At 41.2% G+C, this 26,627-nt stretch overlaps 1 protein-coding gene across 4 annotated transcripts in view; it reads left to right on the top strand.

The window, feature by feature from the left end:
- The window catches only part of tshz1 (teashirt zinc finger homeobox 1), a 164,283-nt gene that overhangs the window by 112,579 nt on the left and 25,077 nt on the right, over positions 1-26,627 (top strand). The window contains exons 1-2 of one of the 4 annotated variants that reach the window (XR_011694022.1): positions 8,496-8,859; positions 9,045-9,176. Coding sequence is in view for 3 of the 4 variants with exons in the window: in XM_071501316.1 (XP_071357417.1) it covers positions 9,045-9,176 (132 nt within the window). In the remaining variant the exon portion in view is untranslated. Of the gene's footprint in view, positions 1-8,495; positions 8,860-9,044; positions 9,681-26,627 lie in introns of those variants that run through there. The other 3 variants (XM_071501317.1, XM_071501316.1, XM_071501318.1) reach the window with 3 other exon arrangements.

Below are 26,627 nucleotides of genomic sequence, written 5' to 3'. Positions count from 1 at the left end.
TTTGCCATATTCCCTGATTACCTATTGATATATGCTTTAATATAATGCACAGAGCGCTTTCAAAGCAATATGTGCACCATACCTTTACAGTGACTTAACATGTCTGAGACAGAGAAAAATTGAAATGATAGTTTAAGGGCTGCGGGGAAAAGAGAAGTCTTATCAGTTAAGACTTGCTTTGTATGTAGGATTTTTTTCCCTTCTCTCCTTGGAAGGCAGGGGTGCAGTTGATGAATTCTTAAGCAGATCTCGCTGATAATTGTATTTCATAACTGTCATGTGGAGAGGGACTGTCCGCTGAGAAGCTATTTGTGTCACTGCATCTCTCTCCCTCTCTGTCTCTCTCTGTCTCTGCAGCCTCTTCAATAAAACTCAAATCACGACAGAGATTGTTAAGTCTACCTCCAAGATTATTAAATCCAAATGGAGAATTTATGGGTGACACTTCATAACAATTAATCTGAGATGCTTGATTAATAAAGTTCGCTCACCCCACCCCTCTTTCTCTCTTCACCCTCCCCATCACTAAAGTTGTCCTGTTTGAGTGGGATGGAGGAGGAGGGGAACAGACGTTCGGGTGGCAGGATGGTTGTCAGGGACGACATGAGTGTCATTCTTTTTGATTAATGGAGCATTGTGACCCCGCCCCTAACCCTCCTTCTTTCCCAGCATGCCCACTCTCACCTCTGCAAACCCCCCCCCCCCGCCCAATAACAGGTAAAAATAGATGTGGGCCAAGTTACGTTCTCCATTTGGATTCAAGCTACACATGATCTGATAGGAAAAAAAAGATGGGGAACAAATTAATGGAAGGTAGAAAGAAAGAAAGAAAGAAATATGGAATGAAAGAAATGAGGAAGAACAAATCAGAAGAAAGAAATAAGGAGGGCAAGAAAGGGAGCAGGAACGAGAAAAAGAGGAGGCAAAAAGATGGATTTTTGGGGAATGTCACCTACCTAACCTTGTCACCATGTTAAGTCAGCTGTGATTAATTAGTTGAGTGAGATTGAGCAATTAGGTCAGGAGTTTGAGTGTGTATGAGTATGAATGTGTGAATGCTCATCTCTGTGTGTGTTCAACTCTTTTTTTCTGATCAAGATCTTTTCATTAAACAAGATAGGAAACAAATTATTTTACTTTTTTTTTGCTCCCCTTATCTTCTCCACAAGGACCAGATCAAAGAACAGTTCAGCCAGACAGGAAGACAAAAAGAAAAGTAAAACACAAGAGCAAAACAAAATAACAATACATAAATAAATACTGATACGGTAAAAGGTACATTACAAGACCAGTTTATCAATTATGAATAATTAGATCAAAGGAAGATTGAATCTTTTCTACCTCAGTGTGATTCATGAATTCCTTACTTAGTTAAAACTGAATTATTGTCCTAGCAAGCGGTGAATAGATCATATTCATATATAAGCATGTGGGGACCCATACACGTGAACATCTCATGGGGCCACCCCAAACAGTGCAAGGAATAGTGATTTAATTATTCATATATATTGAGAGTGTTAAAGATTTCCAAAAGTTGTATAATTTCCCCCCCCCAAAAAAAATTCAGCATCGTCATATGTGCACAGTCTTGCTTTGCATGCATGTTTAAGACAGATTGAGGTTGATAGACTCTGTGTACTATTTCATGGCAACTTGCCCATTTTTAAGCCATGCACAGCTTTTGGTGAATTTAGAGCCAGTATGAGACTTGCTTTTGATTTTTATGCCAAGCTTGCATATACAACAAATTGCAAATGTGTAATATTGTCATATATTTACTTGGTTTTCGATATCGAAAACCAAGAAGGGTAAGAAGAAGTGTTTTTAAGTGGTGTATTATCGCTGAAATAGCTCTAGATTCATTTGAAAGACTGTGAGGATAAGGAACCCTTAGACAAATCCTTGAACCAGTAAAGGCTTACAAAAGATCATATTTAACAATGATGGCTATATATTTTCCTTTTTGCAATTAAAGAGTCCCTCTGTGTAATTTAATGCTTCTTTTCAAGTGTCGGGTCCCCAGAGACTTGGCCTGTAGCTATGCCATCGCTCTTGGTGATTATCATTAATGAATGTCGGCGAGGACCATCCCTCAATGTGACTAGGGAGGAAACACAAGCCCTAATTAAAGGTTCCTATTCATAAATATATGCCTCAAACTACACGGATCGACCGGCGCAGAGCACACAAGTCATTTTAATGTCAGAAAAGCACGTTTTTAAGAGCATTTTCCTCACTTAATGTACAGCACACCAGCAGCAATGACAGATTTTTGCAGCCGAAGCCCGCAGCAAGGGATCTGTGCAATTTGAGATTCGCAGATTTAAATTTCGTAAAAGCTGAAGATTAGGATGCTCTAATTTGACACACAAAAGGACTGATGACAAGCAAAACTCGACTGCTAACAGTACTCTGACTGTCTAACTGAGCATTATGATACAGTTTTTGCATGTTATCCTCAAGAGACTGTTGTGTTTAATCGCAAAAGGTTAAAAGGAGCTTCTTGTGTTGAGTAGTCATACTGGGCATGGAAACATACTCTTCTATCTTAGAAATGGAAATATTTAGAAAATGAAAATGTTTAACAGATTACAGGATGTCACTGAGGAAGAAAATAATCCTTATTGCTTGTGTTCTCTCATAAGAACTAATTTTAATCATTTTAATTGCTTCAAATGCAGACTGACAACCGCTCTCATAAACGCAAGTGACTGCATTGTCACATCAGTTTCCCAGACAAAGCTATTGGTAATTGTTATGTGAAGAAGATAATGTTAACATTGAGGATAATATTGAGTCTGTCTGAATGTTTTGGGTTTTTTTCCCCTCACCGGGGCTCAGAAAGTCTTGTCGGAAAAAGAGCTTGGTGAGACAAACATTTGGCTGGTTCTCTGTCCTCCTTAATGGCTGAAAAATGCTAATTGGAGTGCACGTGTCAAAGAAAACAAAAGGCAAGGGAGGAGGAGAGGGAAGCAGTGTGCATGTCAGAAAGGCTGGTATTTTGAAACGTGAAATATGTCACTTTATTCAGTTGAGTTGGTAGGGATTTTTACCAAGGTTGTTCCAGGAAGCAGGGAATCTCTGTCACACTATTTGTCTCCAAGCACAGATAAAGTTTTGCCTGTGGTGGTATGCAGTGTAGCTCATGTTTAAAAGGAAAAACATATTGCAGCGGGGGGCATAGTATATATTATGCTGAACAACAGTTTCATGGTTCATGTAAACAAACTGAAGTCGTTTCTCTCTCCCTTCAGTCTCGAGCCTCCTCGTCGCTATAAAATAACACCTCGAATCCCTCTGAGACTCCAATCCTTTAATAAACTTGCATCTGTCACTGCTGCGCAGCATTTCATCACATTCTTCGTCCAAACTGACAAAATCAAAAAAAAAGCCCAGGTACGGATTACAAACCTTTAATTGCATTGTCAAAACTACAGCAACATATCGTTTTTAAGTCTACACATTAAACAAGTCATGGGAAAGTAAATCTCTATAAAATATCAAAACCCCTCTCTCTCTCTCTCCCCACACTCACTCTTGGCATTTTAATTATGCAGTCTTATCTGATAGATGTGGAGATATAGCTCATGTCAAAGTTAGAGCCTCTTCTTTATTAATTTTTTATTATATATTCTTATATTCAGGCTGTCGATGAGTGTCTGGAATCTGATAGGACCCATCATTGATCGAAGATTACTCAAGATTATGAAGAGAGGAATTATCATAAGCTGTGAGTCTTCATCATTCCAAATGTGAACTTCTTTGAATGACACTAAGGGAAAGCGTTACTCCGTATTTCAGTCCACTAAGAATAAGTTTAGAAGTCCAGCACTGTGGGAGATCTTTATACAAATATAAAGGAGGAGGTTTGTCAAAAAGACATGCTAAACACCACGAAACCCTGACACTGAGTTTGTGCTGCGCTCTGCTCGTACTTACATGCCAGAAAAGCCTAAATCTTTTGACATCAGAGCTTTATGGCTGCAAAATAGCTCGGGTGGTTAGCCACAGGCCAAAATATGCAACTCAGCATTAATTATTTATGAATATTAAGAGGTAGGCATTAAATTCTTGGCTTAGGTCATTATGATCTTTGTCAATACACTTTTCCACAAGTATGATAATCCAAAATATATCCTTAAACTTAACTGAATTAAAAAATAAAACATGCTGAAAAATAAACCCCTAAGGGCAAAATATTAATTCTGCAAATGTGACCAAAGCATTATATTTATATGTTATTCTGTATATTTGGTTGGTCTTAAAACCCCTTTCTCAAATGCACTGAAACTTGCTTTTAACTTGTCTAACGATGTCAAACAAAGACTTAAATGAATTAAAGCACGCTGCGGTGCGTGGCTCCGACACACATTTTGTATCATTTTAGTGTGGAATCAGTTCTTTTTCAAAAGAGGACCATGTGATGGTCTCTGTGGTAGTGACGATGATTACGAGAGGAGGACGTGGCCGAAGATAGTAGTGGAGGTACTAAAGGATAGAAAAGACAAAAACAAAGAAGGAGAAAAGGAAGACTGAGGTAATGATTATGGTAGTGGTCGTTTCGGATGTTTGTTTTTTTTTACGCTGCATAGTTTTTGTGTCGCATGTTTTAACTGCAAGTAACACACCATAACTTGTGTAAGGATTTCAACAAAATATGAACACACACAGTTCCAGGCATGACTTTGGTTTTATTTTTTTCAAAAACTGCTCATTAGATTTTACAAATATTTTTTTCAGAATTGTTAAGTGGCATACAAGAAAAGCTCCAAATGAAAATATAGCTCAGTGGTAATTTTAATTCTGAGATTCATGTGAAAATTGTGTTGAAATGTTGACAAATATTTAAACTAATCATGAACTGTGTCACACTTTACATGTTCATATAATTAATGGTGTTTTTCACACACTGTAAGACCTAAAATGTAATTTAATCATGTCTAAGTAAGTGTATGGTAGTCTGGCATATAATTCCCAGTATTTTTATTTTAATGGGAACTACGCAATATTATTAAAACTTAGAATATTTACATGTCAGAAACAGTATGTCATTATGTGGTCATGTGAGTTTGGGTCCCTCACCTGCTCTGACAACCGGCAGACTCTTTGCAGTCTGATCCAGTAGATCTTATAAAACAGCTTCTCTTCAGATGGTCATGTCAGACCTAGAAAAAACAAAGAAAGTAGAGAATAATGTATGTAAATATACCTGAGGTCTACATGGATGTTCTCACGCGCTCTGGGGGTGTATCTTCATGGAGAAGAGAAGGAAACAGGATGACATGTCATCATGCTGTCACTGTGCCACAGTTATGTGGAAGAAGGGCTTTGTGTATACAAGTTGGGGGTGGTGGGAAACAACTGTTCCTGTGTTCGGCTTTTGTCATACACGCACATGGACACGGCTGGTTGCTTCACGCGCAGTGTAACTCCTGTAGCAAGCAATTTGGATCATAGTGTCCAGATCATATGTGTAAAAGTACGTTCATGTCTGAAGTTGAACACATGGTACATATATGTATACACACACATACGCACACACATTGGGTCATAGGCTACAGAAAGAGCAGTATGAATACCCAAAGAGAATATTTCTCATCTCACCTGCAAGGTTTAAATTTTGTGTACAACTTTCAGGGAATAACGGTATAATTTGAGGGAAATATTTATGTAATAAAAAACCAACAGTCGATGTTGTGTGTTTAACAGGATTTCCATAATTCAACTTTCAGGTCACAAATACGCCTCAGTGACGTATGCCTCAATTTAAATGAAAACGGTTTAGTTTTACAGTAATTCTATGTATGCCAGAGATCTGAGGGAAAATAAAAGAGAGGCGAGAGAAAAAACACTTTTAATACTTTTAAGACAGAAACTAGATTAGAAGAACGGAAAACTGTGTCATTTTCAGATGGAAACGGGAGTGTGCTCTCACTCTGAATAGGTCCTGCTCATGCACAGATATTTCGGTGCAGACATGGTTACTGCCCCTGCCTCTTGAACCACATGTCCCCCCCTGCTGGCCTTGGATCAGACCTCTCACAAGCTTCTCTGCTGTGATTCCTCCACTGTCTCTCTGCTCCCTAAAAAACCTTTACAGCAAGAGAGAGTGCCTACTCACTTGACTAACCCCAGAAAATCAAAATTACGGTATAGTCTGATTTATGTTGTTTTATTTTGACAGACGGTGGACTGATTTTAATCTTAATGTTTTGTCCGTGACATTTTCTGAATAAGCCCATACTTTCATGAGCACAGAAGATTGAAAACCACAGTATGACTTTATTCCGATGAATGACCAGATATCTTGTTTTTTCTTATTCTTCTTTATATGTGTAATATTGCTCTGTATTATTGAAATAGGTCAAATAAATGTGTAATGAAAAATTGACTCGGGGGATGTAAGGCAGGTCACATATTCATCTATGATGTAGTAACAACCAGTCTTTTATGTTTATGTTTTGTGAGTGAGGCACTGCAATAATAACTGCCTTTAGGAACACAGCCCTGCAGTGTATATGTCAAACTGGATCATACTTTACAGGAAAACAGGTTTGGGCAGTTCACTCTCAATAGTCAATACTAGGATTTAGAATAATCTGAAGTGAGCCAGCACAAGCTACAAAACATCAAGAGTAAAAGTTATTATATGGGAGTCTATCAATGCTGTTGATTTAAATTTTAAGATATTAAAGATATTAAACTTGTGGCCTAAATGTTCTTATCCTGATATACATTTGAAGACAATATAGGTACACACACACACACACACACACACACACACACACACACACACACATATATATATATATATATATAAAGCTTCTCCAAGAAAAGTAACAATGATCTGTGAGCTGCAGCTCCTCTGTCTGTCTGTCTGTCTGCAGACTTTGGGATGGAAATATTAGTGACGTAAGTCGGCTCCATCAATCAGCGGGCAGGCCGCTTTGACAGACAGGTACAGACAGATGTTGGGGCGGTACTTGGTATTTCTATAACCACGTAATGAGCGACCTCAGACATCTTCTTTGCGCATACTACCGCAGACGAGCAGCGGCTCAAAAACCACCGAGCGTAAAGACGCAGATCTCCTCACAGAAGCTCCTCCGCTGTGCGTAATGAGGAGGGGGCGCCCGGCTGCAGCTTTTGTTTGTTGCCTGTTAACTGTGAAAGTGTGAGGTTGCAGGGTTAAATCCAGAAACTCACCAGAATTAGTTGAACTGGGCCTGGCTTGACGGTTTGCACAAAGTTTGTAATCCAGTTTCTGGTAAATGACCCGGTCCAGAGCTCCGGTGGTAGCCTGGTCTGGAGCCGGTGTGGCTGGGTGAGTCCGGTGGCCGGCTGCAGAGGGAAGAAGAGCGCATCCAGTCTGAACTGAGCCACTTCTCATGCCATCCGACTTATGTTGTGATTATCACCGCACCCTCTGTTACCCAGTGATCAAAACAAACTTTCGAGTTTTCCCCCTTGTCTCCTCTTCACCGTCCTCCCGAGCAGCCTCTGCGGTGAACGGACATATCATGCCGTCTCATTTAAGATAACATTAGCCTAGTTGTGTGCCCTTTATAAACACTTTATGGAGGATAATAGTTAGGACGGAGAGTAGGCTATTAATGGAGCCTCTTGTAGATTCAGAGCCCCTCCCCTTCACCAGAAGCCTCACTAAAAAGGTGTAACGAATCGATCTGCAGCCTCCATTGTCCCGCTAAAGAGGTCACCGAGAATATCCACATTTTTGCAAACTTTGAGACAGAGCACAGAGCTCCTCTAAAGACCCCTCTGAACAAGTGAAACACTGTGGCATCATTTTATTTTTCTTTTCTCTTTTGTACGAGGGTGAAAACTCAAATGCAAAAAATATTTTTATTCTTAAAACAGGCCTAAACATTGTTTGCGCTGGGGCAAAAGGGAGTTGTCTCAACCACTGGCGTTCACTGTTTGCGTTTCTTCGCGTATCAGCGTCTCTCTCCCTTTGCTTGAATTATGAGTGAGTGATGTTTTTAAAGAATAATCAGTCAGGCCTGATTTTGCTGTGCTTGTAGCAAAGAGTATCCTCCCTGCATAGGATCAACAAAGTCCAGTGGGTTTATTGATGATTTTTATCGATTTCAAATGGTGATCTCTCTCTCTCTCTCTCTCTCTCTTTTTTTTTTTTTTTTTTTTTTTTGTTTATTTATATATTTTTGCAAATTAGAGACAGGATTTTGGTCATTGTGCTGTCGGTGAATTTTTATACTACAATCCTCATCTAATAGCACAACCCTGACTATCATAACATGCTCGGGAATTTCAGCGTTAGTGACTATTAAACCAAATCCCTCTCACACACACTCGACTGCACATCAACTTTTCCGAGGCAGCTCTCATTCTGTTTATTTCATGGAAGTTTTGCAAATCGTGTCCACGACCAGGACGCGCCTCTCCTGTGGGCTACACTGTGTGTGTGTGTGTGTGTGTGTGTGTGTGCGGGGACAGGAAGGCGTTGAAATGAAAGCCATCCCAGTGAACAATTAGAGCAGCGGATTGACAGGTGGGCTCTGACTGTCAGGGTGACGCTTGTGGAGGGGTGGAGTAAAGGAGAGGCCGGAAAGGCAGCTGGATGTGTCTGTCTGTCAGTGGGAGCTGTCTGAACGCACCGCGCATCACCAATGTGCGCACATTTCACTGCGGAGAATATCCGGGGACGCTCGTTGCGCTTTTGAGAATAAATAATAATAAATAAAAGCCAGGGGACAGTAACAACAACAGCCCACAGTCTGCGGCTCAGAGGGCGGGCCCGCTCGCTGTGTTTTCTGATGAGTTTTGGAGAAATTCGTCAAGTGTCCATGTTGACAATCGGGCGGACAGTGTAGCCTATATGTGAGTATTTCATTATCCAGGGGGTGTTTTCAGGGAGACGGGGGAAGCTGAATGCTGCGGGGTTTCTCCGCACACACACACACATACACACACACACACACGCACACACTTGACTGATTGACACACACCCAGCTCGACTAACGTGTCACTCTTCCCTCTCTTTCCCTGATTTGTTCCTCCCAAAGACCGGAGCTGGCACCTGGACGCACGGAGGCGAGAGACGCACCACAGCAGCAGTTTGGACTCATCTCCACCACCGAGTGAGTTACAGCGCAGGAAGAGGAGCTGCGTTTCCCTCACGTCTGCTGCGAACAGAGGTATGAAATAGTCCGGTGAGGGGTGTAAACCTCTTTTGATGGAAACGCGGCGAGGAGCTCAGGCAGCTGTCCATATCCCTGCTCGATAAGACTGAGAGCCGCACGGAGCTTTTTTCAGCCAGTTTCTCGCCGACTCAGCCTGCGATGAGTTCATGTGATCGGCAGAAGTTAATGGACGAGCCCGTCTAGCTCTAAATTATCTGTAGTCTTCATTTTCACACCGGACGTACCGATTATAAAATGACCAGAGACGCGTAGAGATTAAACCTCCACTTGCATCGCCCGAAAAAAAAAAAGAGACTTCTTCACCCTGCGAGAGATCTACACCGTAATTCTGTCATCCCGCTGAAGACCTGAGGAAACACTACTGGTTTTGATTTCCTCCCGTTGCACCGGTTTCCTCTCCAGCTTGTCCGCTATTTTGATCTCTGCATGAAAAGTCAAGCGGAAAGTCTTGCAGCAGCATGCCGAGGAGAAAGCAGCAAGCACCGCGGCGGTCAGCAGGTAAGCCCCGGCTCTGCAAACAAACACCCCCTCCATTAGAAACACACACACACACACACACACACACAGACTTTATTCCCCCCCCCCCCCCCCCAAGTAGACCAACAGCCAGGGATGTGCACACACGCAGACAAGTTTACACAGCAGCGTATAGGCCTGATGCAGGACACAATACAAGGACAACAGGACCTCTCATAGACAGCAGACTTCTCTACCAGTGTGCCCATTAGTCTGCTCAGGGTGTGCGCTCAGTTTAGTTACGTATGCTGACTTTTGCAACATTTCCGTAGCCCACAATGACTTTATTTCTACTAATCTAGTAAGGCATGTTTGACTGGCAACAGTATTGTTTCATTTACGCAGGCAATACCCCTCAGTGCCAAATCTGCCTGTGAGAAATGAATGCGCTCAGCTGCACTTCAGTTTCAACGCTTTAAAGCTGATCCACCACTAGGTTGCCAGCATCCAAGTTCTCCAAACAAAGCTCATCTTATCTCATTTTTACAGGCTAACGCGTTTGATGTGTTAGTGCCAGTAAAAAAAAAAAGAGAGAGAAAAGAAAAGGGGGAAAAAAAGAAAAGTGGCATATTTTCAGCGTGTGTTCCGCTCAGGGATTGCCATCCTTGATTTGATGCTTGATTGATCGCCTGTCATGCGACTTGCTTTGATCTATTCATTCCTGATAAACATCAGTAAATCATTCACCATAGAGACACGCATGCGCCCGGCAGCTGGACTCCCTCAAAGGATAACTTTTTGCCCCCGCCGAGGAGCAAAGAAAAGACAAATTGAAAGAAAAGTTCTCAAGCGGGATAAATACTTTGCGATTAATACCCAAGGGGGAGGGAACAAGGGAGGAGGGGTGCTGGGGCGTAGCGAGATCACAGAGAAGCTACTCATACAGAAATAGCCCTAAAACACTGCAGGGTGAAGTGGGGATGTTACTGCTAATGGTCACTTCAAACTGTTGACCTGACCTTTGTGCCCATTTCTGAGAAACAGGAAGTGCTGTAAAGTTTTAAAAAATGTTAAAGATACTGATACAATAGCACCATTATATACATATCAGAATCAGAATCAGAATCAGTTTTATTGCCAAGTATGTTGTTATATGATACCAACCATGAATATAACAGTGATAAATAAGGGGACAAAGTATGTCAAATCACTACTGGGTACCACAAACCTGCTCTGTAAGTCACGAAAGGAATATTATTGAACACCATGTGATGTAAAAAAAATCAAGGTTAGTATAATTAATTTGCTAATGATTAACTTCCTGGTATCAAAAACCTAATAAATATGTTTTCAACCTTTTAATGGTGAATGTAGTACATAAGTATTTAGTGTCTTTCAAATGCAAGTTTGTAATAATCCTCACCTAAAGAGTTAAAAGTTCACATTTAACAAGTATTTTTCTTCAGGGAAAGTAACTCAGCTAAAGTAAATAACATATAAATTCATATTTTGAGAGAAATTCTCTGCCACAACATTTTACATTTTGACAGTCAGGCCTCCACGTTATCGTTTAGTTGACCAGACATGAACTGCTGTGCGAGAGAATCGCATGTTTGCCTGAATCCATTTGATGTCCCTGGGAGATGTGTGTGATTGACATGCATTTCCAAATGACGGGAAAAGAGGAACCTTTGAAGTTCATGCAGTAATGACCAAAGCTGAATAAAACAGCTGTAGAATGTTAAGCAGGCGGTGGAAATGTGAGGTTAAGCAGACTTAATCAAGGTTGTGACGGAAAGACTTTGAACTCGGTGGGGCTGTAATTTCTAATTGACGCGAGGCTTTAGTGATGGATAGAGAAATGTGTTTGAAGAACAAGCCTGCACAGTGAAAATGAATAGTGTCTGTTTCTACCTCTGCCACAAATGGCGATGAAATCCCCAAAAAACAGAAAGAAGTGTTGTTTTCGCTGTTTTCCAGCCTCTTCTGGTCGTTCAGCCGAGCACTGAAGTGGCCCCATTCTGGCTCAGCTTTTGAATATTGATTTAATTGTCTGTTTTTGTGACAGACACATACATCACACACAGTAATGGTCAATCTCAACTTGGCAGACTTTGTCTGTACATTATTTCCAGTGCTTAACATTAACTTTAACACCTCTATTGATGTGTGTGTGTGTGTGTGAGTGTGTGAGACTGATTCCTCTGTAAAATAGTGTACACACCTATAAACGCAGGCTATTTTTATAATGCATTACCAGATATTTCCACAACCCAGATTTGTCACTTTGGAGTTGCACTAAAACAAAATGTTGCATACGCTCCTCAGAGAGAGAGAGCAAGAGTTTCAATGGCTCTTTGTATGCCATTTCAAATGGGCTCTGTTTCATCAGTCACAGTGATGATTTTAGACCCTGTAATGGCGCTGTACCCTATCTAGATTATGACCAGTGACAATACATCAGTGTTCTTTCATTTGGAACCACATTACTGCATCTGTTAGTTTTGGCAGTTGAGTTCAGTGCAGTGCTATTTGAGCAGCAGAGACTTTTGCTGCAGTCATTTGTCGTCATTTTCCTTTTTTTTTTTTTGTGTTCTTTCACTGAAGTGCACTTGATTTGAGGTATTTCTCATAGCAGCTCATGTAATTAATGGAAGATAAATAATGCAGTAATATCCAATAACAAAAATCAAGACAGGAATAAATTGTAATAGGAGTTGGGATTATGAAACAGTATTTGGGCAGCGACTTAAAGTTTTGCTTCTCTTTTGCTATTATAGATTTCATATTTTACATGGAACTCATGTTGTGTGTCAGTATCACTTTTGATTGTGTGTAACTGAAGTTAGTGCTGAAACTATTAGTTAATTAATTGATTAGTTGTACAACAGAAAATTAATCTAAAAACTTTTCCAACCGATTAATAGTTCAAGTCATTTAACAAGCAAAAAAAGCCAAACATTGACTGTTGGTAGGTTCACACATAGAAAGATTTGCTGCTTTTCTGCTTTTTATGTTATTGTAAATTGAATATCTGTTGGTCTGACCAAACAAACAATGTGAAGATGTCAACTTGGGCTCTGGAAAGTTGTGGCCATTTTTCAATATCTTCTTATTTTATATGGACAAATAATTTCATTTAAAAACATTTCTTCCAGATAATAATCAGTTGTTGCCGCCCTAGTTGAAGTGCTGTGATAACAGCACAACATCACCTTTATATCCAGAGAAAAGGGAACATGCGAGAGTTTGAAAGTAACTGCAGCAATCACAGAGTTGCAGGAAAGTGACCTTTGACACTAATCCCCCTATTTTTATCACTGTTGAAAGAAAACTGCATGAGATCGGTTTGCATCAGTAGCATTATCATGTTTAAATATGACAACATACTGTACACATTACAGCTAGATAACCAGGAATTAGTTTAATTAGTGGATGCAAGATACTGTATATGAAATATACAAAGCAGTCATAATTCTATATTATTGAGGTCACAGTTTTGATTGCTGTTGGAAAATTAATGGTATTGCAGCACGTCTACTCTCGCTTTTAGTTTGCCAGCCACAATATCTTAAATCAAACACTGTCACTCTAAGTAATGAATCTGTCAACTAATCATTCAACATGTCAGCGTGATTGCAGTGTGACACTGTGTTAAATTTATTCCACAGGAGTTAAAAAGGTCTAGCTTCAAAAAATATATATTTTTTATTACCTGTTCTGCACAACGTCCAGTTTTACTGACTGAGACAGCACAAGAGGAAGAGGTGGAGCAGTCCACAGTGGGACGGACCAGGATACGTGTCCATAAGCACTTTCTGTAAAGTCAAAAAGAGTGCAAGTCATGAAGGGAGAGACAGTGACATGCTGCGATACTGTCAAACGTGACCATGTGGAAATGTGTCCCTTCATACCTGAAGATCGTAATTAGTTTCCTCTTGTCTGCTCATTTGATAGAAATGTTAGGCAACTGGCTGGTTTTTGACACTCACATGCTGAAGCCACTAATTAAGAAGTTTAACCATAAATCAAGTCTTCAGGTTACAATCAGAGACTGAGGATGCTGTTAATTTCTTTGATATACATTACTTAGTTACTCCTATAACTTCAGTGCTACATTTTAATGATCTGTCTTTAGCTTAGCACAACAAATGTTTAATTAAAGCACTCTTCAGTATTTGTCCAGCTTGAAGCCACGGTGAGCTACACACTGATCCAACAGAATGCACAGACAGTAGTGCCTTGCTTTGTGAGCTTCAGTGGCTGCTTTCTTTTTCCCTAAACACATCCCACGTTACTGCCAGTATCACTACCTCAATGCAAAAGGAGCCTCTTAATTATGACTTGAGAGTTGGTGGGTGGGTGGGAGTGTGGGGAGGTGGCGGGGGGGTTGAGCTTTCCTTCTTCCCGACGGCATCATTAGCCGTGGTCCCTAATTATCCAGGTAGCTGACGGATCAGTGACAGGGCCCCACCGATTAATGCTGACAAATTCAGCAAGGTGTCAAGTCTGCAAGCTGCCTTGATATAATCAACTCGGTGTTAGCCACTTCTCCGATGCCCACCCCCAGTTGTTTTGGTGTAAACACAACAGCAGAGGTTGCTCGCGGTGTGACGTGACAAATCGAAGTGTGTGACTTGTAAAGCCAACACTCTGCTGGACACCAACAGTCCTGTAACAAGGTTATGAGTGGTTGCTGTCTTAGGTTTGGATGATTAGTGCATGAACCGGTACATGGATACAGTATGTGCAATGCAAGTAGTTTTTCATTTAATAGTTTAAGAATGTGAATATGGCTTCCTGTGAATGTGAGAGATTTTCTTAATACTTTCTTTTTCCCTCTGATCTCTATGGTAACAGCTTTTTTGGTGTGTTTGACAGAACAGGAACAAAGTTCTAAGACAAGCAGCATTAACACATTTTGTTGTTGTTACTTTGCATTGTATTTCCCCTGCAGAAATTTAGCTCACGGCACCTGTCAACTAAGACGCCAGCACAAGATGACTATTAGAACCTTGTGTTGGTTTTATCGGGACGCTTCTGATAAAGTATTTAATGACATTTGTCAGGAGTTGAAGCTGCGTTGTGAGAAAAAAAAATATTTGAAGTGAAAATAAAGATGAGAACAGAGCATGTTCTCGCTGTGTTTATGTGTGTGTACATGACTCTGCATCACTGAGCAAGATGAGGTGTTTGTGCAGCCCTGCGTGTGCGTGTGTGTGTGTGCATGAATGTGAAATATTCTTATCTGGTGATAAGGCAGTGCATGTAAAATGTCATTAACAGGTGACATTGACTGAAGGAGTCAGTGGATGTATTTGCTATCCCACACTCCGCTACACCCGTAGTTTCATTTGCATGTGTTGTCAGAGCTGGTAGGCCTTCAGGATATCAAAGACACACACTAATACACACACTCGCACAACTGCACCCTCTGTCCTCATCTTCGTGGAGGTTAAGTGACAAATGAAGATCGATGACTGCTCTTATGGAAAAGAGAGGGTCGAATTGAAAATATGTGGGAATTAGGCTTGCCAGCAGGGTGACGATGTAAAGGCATTCAGAGCTGCAGTCGCGAGGTAAAACTATCCCCAGGCTTAATGAGGTTCAGAGGAAGCAGGAAAACCTGGATTTTCACTCAAGCACGACGCAAGGAGCTTTGACAAAGAAATAAAGAGAACAAGGTCATTTTCACAGGAATGAAACTCACTAGCATCCTCAGTCTTAAATACATCCTGCATGTATTTATTGTCTCTGATTTTCACTGTGCCTGTTTTCCATTCACAAAGATATCCTGACTACAATTCAAAACAGCTGCAAAACAAAAGCCACAATGTACAGTTGGGGATGTAAGATAATGACAGGAACAATAACAAGAATGAAATCATCCACATGGCTGTCCTTAAGGGGTTTAGGGCACCGGTTGCTAATTACAGTGAGGCGTACACACTGACTTGGCAAAGTTTTCCTGCTGATTGAGTAAAATAGCCATTTTGGTGAAAGGAGAAGAGAGTGAAAGCAAAGGCGGGGATTATAAATTAAATTCTATTGGTGCAATTCACCCTGATTTCACAAAGCATATGTGGTTGTGTGCGTATATGCTCAGCGATCAGGATTTAGGGATTTATCACAGCCGAGTCTTTATTTTTCATATTAAGAAACTGAGAGTTCCAGTTATTAGACACAATTTTAGGCAACTGAAACTACGCTTGCAGCTGCACATTTGGAATATTCTCACTATCTCTGTAGGCTGTGGCAAAGCAGCAAAGAATTGTGGGCAATCAGGCACCCAAAGTGGGCCAGCTGCATTTGCTTTTTTACACACAAACATTGGACTTACTTTGTCTCATAAACTGCAGCAGTTTCAGATGCAGACAAAGGGAATTGGGCTAAGTGTGGAGAAAGGAAAAAAAAGACGCAGAGAAGAAAGAGAAAAATGGCAAGTGGTGATTTAAGGCAAGAAGACGGGAGGTCCAGGGTACACTCAGAGGTCAGTGTGTACTCAGGGGAGCCCCTGTCTCGACCACTTCCACTGTGGTATACACACTGTGTTTAGTGTGTGTGTTTCGCTGTCCTCCCATACTTTTTCATTTGCTGTCCAGCAGTTGTGTTTGTTTTTGTCATCTAAGTATGCTAGTATAAATGCTCATGTTTCTAATTATCAATTCCAGTGTGATGTCACATGAGTGTATCTGTATGTACTGCGTGTGTCCTGTATGTACTGCGTGTGTCCTTGTGTGATTGATGCACTGTACACCAGACAGATGCTGTTATTGGAGAGACAGAGTGAGCCAGTGTTGGTTGCTGTGATCGAATTTGTCCAAAGCCAGAAGGACTCTCTCAGATATTGGTTTCTGCATTTTGCTCCAGTGATCTAAGATATTACTGAGCTTCTTCTTTTTTTCAGTCCTGCACTTGATGTACTAGAAATTGCCACAGAGGCGGCGCCTGTTGCGGTAATCATGGTGATCAAGCTAGAGATAAGACTGGAGATACATGACCACCAGAGCAGGCACAAGGAGGTTTAAATTATTCGCAGTACTCTCTTTTTATTGAATCTCTCGCTCTCTCATTGCCAATACTTGAGTCAAGTGCTAAGTCAGTTAAGCTAAGACTGAAAAACTGCCTTTGATCCACAAACTAAGCATTAAAAAACAGTGGAGAAGTGAGTGAGTTGCTGCTGGAGGCCCTGCGCTTCCCGGCCTTGAAGTTGTGTTGCTTCTGTTAACCAGCCTTGAACATCTGGGTTGAAGCAGGGTGGGTAAGAGAAGGTGTGGGTGAGAGAGACAGAGGGGAAAAAGACAACAGAGGGAGAGAAAGAGGGGTTGTAAAGAAAAGGTATTAAAAGTGACAGATGAACAGGACTTGGGTAGACGTTCTCCCGCAGCAGCTGTGACTGCTGCCATCGCTCTGACAGGTGTCAATTAAGAATTACTGCCCGGGCCCTGTAGTCATTTTTTCCTGCCCAGCTGTCTGCCTGTGTGCCTTTCTGAGAAATAACACTTTACCCTTGTCACTGCGTTAGCGCTTAGCTACAGTCGCCCCAGAAAATGAGTGCATGGCGGGCACACTAATCGATAACCAGTGTATTAGCAATTATTTTGCCCATTGATTTACGGTGGGGCAGCGACTCCCACCGTGTTGTTATTAGCCACTGATTATATGTGCCTGTGCTGTAGTGCAGACACGCAAGCCAACACATACACTTACTCTGCTGTTGCCAGGTAGGTATATTTTATCTTTAGAGCCAGGTACACATGTAGGGACAAAAGGATAATGAAGAACAGTGCAATGTAACCAATATTTCACTCTATTAAACCAAATATTAAAATAATCTTTTTCTAAATTAAGTCAGGGTATAGAATCTCTTTTGCCGTAAAACGGTCATGTGACTTTAGGAAAGTAGGATATGATTTTATTGTCAGATATATCTCAAAACGAGACATTCTCTGAAATAGAGCTCTGTGACTGAATGTGTGTTTTTCATGTTCTTTAGTATAAAAAAGAAATAATGTGAAAGACTTTGCTCTTGTGTGCTCGACTTCCCTTTTGGCCTCCCATAGTTCCAACAGGACTCAGCCACCACATCTTAAATTTGAGTAAATCCTTACATGTCACCTTGTTGGGTTAAAGATTGCTATAGTGGCCCTTCAGTCAAATGATATATGTGTGTGGCAATGCCAGATGGAGCTGAAATGAACAGTTGATTAATTCATGTTTTCTGGTCCCAGTTTCTACAGTGTAGAAATATGTTGCTTGCCTCTTTGTGAAGTCATAGCACATTAATATATATTTTGGTTTTGGACTTGGGTTCTGGTTGTTTACAGCTGAAACTATTCATTGAATAATTAAAGTATATGCCAAATTGATTAATCAATAATGGAAATGGTCGTTAGTTGCAGGCCTAATACCAACTTTCCATTTACTTTCCAGCTCTTTAGCTTACAGCTAACAGTTTATATTTATGTCAAAGTGAAATGCTAACATGCTATCAGTAGGTACCATTTTCAAAAAACAGCTCATAGAACAGCTTTTTGTTTAGACTGGGAGCGAAATAAAAATCCACAAGCATAGAATTGAGACCCACAAATGCTTTTTTCGATTCACAAATCGAACATTGATTCACAAATGCCTGTTCAAAAGTTTTATGTTAGGAATGTATTCACAAATGTTTTTCATTTATTTTTAAATTAATTGAATATATTTACAGATATCTTTTCATTTGTGGAAATTGTTTGTGTATTTGTAGATCTGTTTTATATTTGCAAGATATTTTTGTCAATTTACAAATTAATATATGTACCCCTATAGACAGTGCTAACTACTGTTCTGTTGTTTGGCTGAGTGTTGTACCTCAGGATAAATCCCATTTAAGTTCAGAAGAGGAAAATGAAAACTTTGTAATGGGAAGTTGTATCAATTCTTCACGCCAAACTATAAAGCAACCCTGAAAAAGGCTTGAGGCTTACAAACAGAATTAGTATATTTTGTTTATGTTTTTTGTGGTAGCCTGGGTAATGGTTGGATTTGGGCTTAACATGTATACACATGATAACTGTACACTGCTGGTGTTTTGAATATAATCCCCCTGTAAACACTGGGAGAACATTACCATTAATTAGACTTGTGCAAACTAAGCAGGAGCTAGTGGTAAAGTTTCTTTTCCCCTTTACTGCTCTAAAGAGAGCTTTGGTTGTAGCATGTGGTGCTAAATCCCGCCAACCCCGACACTGTATATCATGACAGTTACTCGTTTTTAGTACATGGCACTGAGAAAAGCTGGCCTCAGCATATCCAAACAGCAGCTAGCTCAAGTGGACAAAAGTCAGGGGGGTGGAAATTTTTACCCCCGAAGGAGTGTTTATTTCACTGATAAGGTGGGTTGAGAAGCAATGAATATAATTTTTTTGGACACTAGTTTACTGCAGATAAGCCATCTGGGAATGGATACAGTTAACAGATGACACTTTGTCCTTGAGAGGGGACACTGGGGAAGGTCATGCTGCAGCCTGGTGTAGTGCCACTGCCTCTCTTGCCTCCCCTCACCTCTTCATCTTTATCTGAACCCACAAACCTACAGCCTTTCTCTCTCATTCTCTTGGTTCGTTTTTTTGGGGGGGATTACTGGCCCTCTCTCTCTCTCTCTCTCTCTCTCTCTCTCTCTCTCTCTCTCTCTCTCTCTCTCTCTCTCTCTCTCTCTATGTAAGCCTTTTCTCATCTTCCTATCAGTCATCAATCTCTATCTTACTGACTCAATTCTCCTCTACCCTGCTCATATTTTCTTTCATCTTCTCCCTGTCTCTCGCCCTCATATATCGCTCTCTCACCGGATGCTCAAGAGTCAGTGAACTGGTTACAAGAACATGAACTCGACATCTGAAAAGGAGAGCTTAATACTCTCCTCTTTCAGGCCCGCTGGCCTTGTTCTCATATATCAAGAACCTCTTTTTTTTGAATAGTCTGATTTCAGCGACATTCTGCAGTCACACTTCTGACTTGTAAAAATCCAAAAGGTCACAGGGCAGTAAAGTCTTGTGTCGTCTTCTGTGAAGTCTGAGCACATGACTGTCACATATTTTCCAAGAGAATTCCCATTAAGCAGATAGTTATCCATAAACCATGTTGCACAGGAAAGGAATGAAAGCATATTTTGTTGATGTGGCACTATTCAGTTTTGTTTGACGCTTTCATTAAAAAGAGACCCATAGACCACAGTTTGCTTGGGGTTACGACAGTAATCACTTAACAGTTGTCGGCTTCAGTGCGCCACTTGATGGGCAGTTGAAAGGGGATATAATGTCTCGTGATCCCAGTCAATTCAACAACACCACATGCTACCCCCCCAAAAATTCCTCCCAAATCTTTCCTGAGCCGGCGTGTTGTCTCAGACAGTGACAGTCACAGGGGGTATAAGCTCAGCTCTGTCCCTCTAAGTCGTCTGTCTCAGAGAGAACAGCAGGAGGCCTCTTGTATACCCAAATGTCTCCTCTGTCAGTGTGTCTCTCTCGTCACTCCGGCCCTCACACACCAAACCAGCTGTCTGTCTGTCTAACCTGCTCGCTGGATGTCCACCTGAGCATCTGTTTCTGATTACCTGTCTCTGTTTGTGTCTCAGTTTGTCAGTGCCCCAACTGTTGGCCTGTTTACTTGTCTGTTTCTAGTCCATCTGCCTCTGGTGTCTCTCATCCCCATCAACATTTTGATATTGAATAATGTCAGCATCAACACTGAACTTTGAATTAAATCCAACAAAAAGTGACATGATATCTGTTGTAGCTCTTGCATGCAAATTTGAGATGCTTAACTTAACTTCCACTTTGTATGGTTACTGAGGAAGGTTCTGTAATTTTCACTTCACTACATTTATCTGGCAGTTGGAGTTAGATGATACCGCAAGTTTTCCAGGCAGTCAGCAGTAACCATGTTAATGCATCTGGTGAAGAAATAGTCATAACACACTATAAAACCCATACATTTTCATTTTTACACAAGATACAGCATGCTACTTAGTACACTCTAGAGGTATTGAAAAATAGATTTTGTAAACTTTGAGCAGAGCCACGCTAGCTGTTTCTCCATGTTTATGGTCTTTCTGCTAAGTTAGCCGGCTGCTGGGTGTTTTACTGAGTGAACAAATATAAGAGAGGCATCGATCTTCTCACATAACTCCTGGCAAGACAGCAAATCAAGTTTTTCCCAAAATGTAGAGATATTCCTTTAAGATTTGCATGATTAGCTCATGAAACATGATACATTGTTTGAGACTAAATATCCCAACAGTTGGTAAAGTAGTTAAAATGATTTCTGCCTCAACCAGCTACAATATTAAATGGCTACAATTTACAGTAATAATCAAAATAATAATTCAGTGAAATAATGTATAATAACACTGACAAAGGGCCACTGAGACTTTAAAATGAGTTCGTTCACTTTTTTAACTTAAAGTACATATTCTATTACTTTAACTGAAGTAACCTTTTAAATTAAAGGTTTTGACTTTACATAGTGGTATTACTACTTTCACGTCTAAAAGGTTGTAGCCCATAGCTATTACTTAAATCTTTTTCTTTGAAATCTGGATTTTTTTTTTTAAATGTCTGTCATCTTTGTTCTTGTTGATGATCATGGCTACCTTATACAAATTGTGATTCATGAAAGGCTTCTGAATCCTGTCTAACTGGTCCATTAATTTCCATTTCATAGTATTTGCTTCTGCCTTCTCCCTTACTTTCTAATTTGGGTACTGCTTGCTGCTTCACCTTTGTGAAGGTCTGTGTAATATATCTGTCATCTTGCTGAATACGTACAGTATATTTGGAATTTTTATGGCCTTACATTTAAAGTCCAATAATGGCAACATTCCCAGTTTCACTGTGTCTGTGTGTGTGAGTCATTTTTAGGTGAGTGTGACGTACTTTTTTTACTCAACCAATCTGTTTTTCCTCTCCATCTTTTCAGTTTGTCATTTCATTAATTTCCTGCTATGCGTCATAGTTGGAGCTTTGTTCGCAAACTTCTCTGGTTTAGCAATATCAGCTGTCTGATTTTAGAAAACAGACAATGAACCTATAAAGTTAAGCCATGCACATTGACCTGGGAGTCCAAAGTGATGACTGCACAGCTTTTACATCAAACTGGAGAAAAATCCAATAATAATTGGATAATGTGTAGTGGAGCTAAAAATCTCTTTGTACATAATGATTTTCATAATAGTCTCCAAGTTTGAGAGATGACAAATTTGGATTCAGGATGGTACAATTTGATTTAATGCTGCAACTAAACATTATTTTCATTATTGATAAATCTGCCTATTATTTTCTTTTATTTGGTCTATTAAATGTCAGAAAGTAGTGACAATGCCCATCACAACTTACTACAGCCTAATATGTTGTAATCAAATCACCTACAGTACCTATTGTTGTCCAACCAACAGTCCACAACCCAAATATATTCAGTTTGCTATCATAAAACATTAAGAAAAGCAGCAAATCCTCACAGTTTAGAAGAAGGAAAAAGTGAATGTAGTTCATATACTTTATTAAAAAAACCTATCACATTTGACAGTCTTAATACATAGTAATGCATTTTTTATTACCATGTGTTTCCTTACTATAGGAACATTAAAAGCATTTATATCACCTGAAAAAAAAGGTCAGATGATTTTACTCCCACTATTGTGATCCGTTGAGGTTATGGCTACACGACGGAGCACGTCAGTATAGTATCCATCATTTATGATTTCCAGCAAGAGCAAAAATGTGTGCTGGTTTGAAGTAGCTTGAGGCTTCTCTGGTATCAATAACAACAGGTTGCTTTGTTATAACTCAGTCTCAGTCAGAAAAACACAGCTGTTGTTTATACTGTTCTGGACTCTGTTCTACACAAAAAACTTTTGATATCAACTTATCAGTATGAGAAACTCGAGTGTCAGTGTGTGAGAGAGTCTGCTGTGTGAGACTCTCTCAGGCCCGGAGATGTTTGGACTGACTGTAACATGACAACAACTGAGTTCTGCCAAACAAATGTTATCTAGATGTCATCACAAGAATCAGACCACATCATTAGTTTTTATCAGAATATATTACACAATCAGGAGTTCTGTGCTTTGATACTGAATCTTTCAATAGAGAATCATGAATCTGAGAAGGTCTTTTCTTTGAAGAGCTTTAATGAGTAGAAAAAAAGGAATATGTGCATTTTGCTCTGAGCAACAAAGTGAGTTCTGGTTTATGAGCTGTTTTTTCAAGCTGTTAGATTGCAACTAAATGTAAAGCTGCAGATAGCACACAACTTTTATAAAGGGACCCACCGTTAAAGCATCACTGGTTGTTGATAGCAGCCGATACAATCTGATTTAGAGCATCCGGATGTTTGTAAACTTGGTTAGGAGTTCTCATGTTGAGACAGAAACTTAACCACACAGCTGGACAAGTCTGTCTGAACAGAATCTGGTTAAAGAGACATTTTCACATATCCTTACAACAGTTTTAAAACTACTGTTGGACATTTTTAGCCTTGCAGTGCCAGACAGTGAAGCTACTGTGGAAGCAGTGCTGATGGCACAATCCTGAGCGGGTGAAAATGTGCACCCCCTCCTCTCGATATTTGGGATCTATTATGTATGGAGGAGCTGAATGTCTACATGACCAGGGCCAGAGAGCTAGACAGGACTGAGTGAGACACTATTGTGTGTGTGTGTGTGTGTGTCTGTGGTGAGTGAGAGAGAGAGAGGAGGTGCAGGAAAGAAGCAATGGAAGGAGGGGCATAAAGGGGTGAAGAAAAAGGAGAAAAAGAGACTGACAGCGGACAAAAAAGAACCAGGGAGAAAAGAGGGAGGGGGTTGAGGGAGGGTGGGATGAGGGAGTGGAAAAAGAGGAGGCTGAGCAACAGAGGAGTGAAAGAGAAATGACTTGAGGGGTTGAGGGATGGAGAGAGGTGGGTAAAGCGAGAGAGAAAAGTATCAAGGCAGCGGAGAAGAAAAAAGAAAGAGAGGGAGAGGCAGTGAAAGCAGTTGGATAGTGGAGGAGAGAGAAAGAGAGAGGGGAGGATGTCACCCATGGCTGCCACTCATCACTCACAACTTAATGACGCTGGTTTTTTTTTTTCCCCCTCCTTCTCCCGCTTCTTTTCCGTGGGAGAGGGGGAGGGAGTTCATCCCGCGCCCAATCAAACGGGGTCATTCAGAGTTCACAACCTCCAGGTGGGACTGTCCTCCACCAGGGAAATGTTAGTGGATGTGGGTGGTGTGTAGCTGTAAGGATCATCTGCAGCAGGAGACAGTTTAGTGAGGGCGGGGTTTGTGGTGAAAACTTGAAAATTAAGATTAAGGTTAATCAAGTTGTGGCGAAGGCTGTGTTCATACACAAAAAGCAGAATGGGTGAAAAAAAAAAAATCATATGAAAGCTAACAGTGGGTTGCAAGTCTGACAGTTCTGTAAACACGATTAAGGCTTTGTTTTGCCTTTTATTTTGGTCAAGGTGCAAATGCCTGGTCCAGAGTTTATGCTCATGTGTTTATATATGTGTATGTTTGAACCATGTGTGTTTATGTGTGTGTGTGCGTGTTTGTTTGCAAGAAAACCACTCCGGCTGTCTGTTACGTCCTTCTGGGATTGGCCCGATTCCTATTCCAGCGTTGGAGTTTTGATTCAGTTTGTGTTTGTGTGTTTGTGCAAGTGGGAGTGTGTTATGTGTGTGTGTGTGTGTGTGTGTGTGTGTGTGTGTGTGTGTGTGCTTAGCTCCATTTGTCCTCTCACTCATTCCTGTTTCTGGGAAGCATCAGCCGTTTAAAACTCAAACGGCAGGATTTTTTCCCTCGCTCTCCTCCTCGCACCAAATTTGGGGAACAGCTGGGGCGGCCATGACGATGATTTGTCTCCCTCTGCCCGTCCGCCTGACAGGTTGAGACCATGCACACACATACACACACACATACTACTCAGGGAGACACAGACACTCACTAATAGGCACATATACACACAATTAAACATGCTCTCAGTATCACAGACAGACAGGCACAAACACACATACACACACTCTCACACAGACACAACCATAGACACATACCCCGTATAAGAGGCCGTGTTCTCAGGGCGCTGCCAAAACACTCTGATTTCCTTTAGCCTGGGCGGCCATACATCAGCTTGGGGCCTCCCAGCCCGGATGGCAGGGGCTGACAGAATGACATGTGTCATTTATCAAACGAGGGGCGCCAGGCCTCAGGAAAAGAACAGACTGCGCGTGACAAAGCCCCCGAGAGCTCTCCTCCACTCACAACGAGGGGAGTGTGTCGTGGGATAGACACTGACAAATCTACGGAGATAGAACACACATGGATACACTCTGACACCAACACACAAGCAGAAGAGACGCACACTGAGAGCCACTTGCAGCACATCTACAAACCCAACACATTGTAATCAAGCTGCACTGTGCCTATTAAAGCAGCTTTTTTTGCCTCTGTTTAAAGAAAAAGAAGATGTGTAAAACACAATGAAAAGATTATATTTTCTGGATTTTAATATGCTGGCAGCGGATCTACAAACACACATACCCACACATACACCCACATATATGTTTCCCTTGCAGCCAGAGAAGCTGCAGCCAAAGCTTCTCCTGTTGCCAGCAGCAGGCCTGTCTGTGTGCCCGTCCTTCTTAATGAACGGTCACTGGCTGCCGAAAGGAACTCTCTTAGCTGGCACCGCCGCTCCATCTCCTTCCTTTCATATCCGTGCCACCACACACGCACAATATCCCTCTTTTCTCCTTCACTATGTCTCCACTCTCTTCATTCCTTTCCTTTCCTCTACCCTCTCTGTGTCGTGATCCCCCTCCAACCCCTTTTTACTCTTTCCATAGCCTGTTCATTTGTCTTCATAAGGCTAATTTATTTTCTCTGCCAGATGCAAGCTGACAGCCATCAGTCTCCCTCTCCCACACATACTGACGCACACACACCTGACCTCCTGACATCCAGATAAATACGCTAACATGTACGCACAAACGCTCTTTTCCCGTTTTTTATTCCTTTATGCTGTCTCTATTACACACATGCACAGGCTGTATTACCTCACACACTGCTCTGAGGTCAGCTTTACGGTCACATACCCTCTGTTTTACCCCGGCCCTCCTCCCCCTCCAACCCCCAAAACCCTCCCATTAACATTACAGAAGATGGATGTGTCTTCATAGCGGAGATTGATTGCGGATATAGAGTTATGGTGCCATTTATGTGTGTGTGTGTGAGTGTGTGTTAGTGTTAGATGGAGGGCACTTTGGGAGGCGGCGTTGGGAGCTGAAATGTGAGGGAGGCAGGCTTTTCTCTCGTTTCCAGAACCTTCCAGCCGTTCGTTGTCTGTCCACAGCCTGATATTGTGCTCTGTTGAAGGATTGCTTCCTCTCTTCCTGCCTCTCTCTCTCTGACTGTGAAGTTGTTCATAGCCATTGTATGCTCAGACACACACACACACACACACACACACACACACACACACACACCGGCATGCATAGTCGCACACAGACACAATTAGGGTGAGATGGCTCCTGATACAAGTCGACTTTGAGAGCTCAGAACATAATTTACTGACTTTCTCCAGGCCCTTTTTCAACTGCTACTCCCTCCTCCCTCGTATCATTTCTTCTTTTGTCACTTTATTGCCATGGTCATCAAACTCCTCACAAGCACACATACAAACTGCGGAGGGGTTCGTCTTATGCTTTTGTTATAATTTTTGTTACGCCCCTATGCTCCTCATCACGCTTTAAGTCCTAAACTAGTTTTGAAACAAAACAGTAGAACTTTGTTTAACGGAGCACCAGACTTCAGCACTAGCTCGTCACTGGAGCTGGCAGAATGAAAAAGAAAATGTGGCGATGCATAAAGGATAGCGGTTTTGATGGTGCACAATTACTGGAATTTCCCTGGTGTCACATGCAGTTAAAAGCACTAAAATGTTTGGGGACATTTGGTTGTCCTGAGCAGCCTCCTGC

The sequence above is a fragment of the Trachinotus anak genome, unplaced genomic scaffold (assembly GCF_046630095.1).
Source record: "Trachinotus anak isolate AG129_WGS33_773 ecotype Australia unplaced genomic scaffold, CSIRO_AGI_Tana_v1 ptg000016l, whole genome shotgun sequence".
NCBI classification, from domain to species: domain Eukaryota; kingdom Metazoa; phylum Chordata; class Actinopteri; order Carangiformes; family Carangidae; genus Trachinotus; species Trachinotus anak.
Note: the sequence above shows the minus strand (reverse complement) of the source record. Positions and strands in the feature narration are given on the sequence as shown.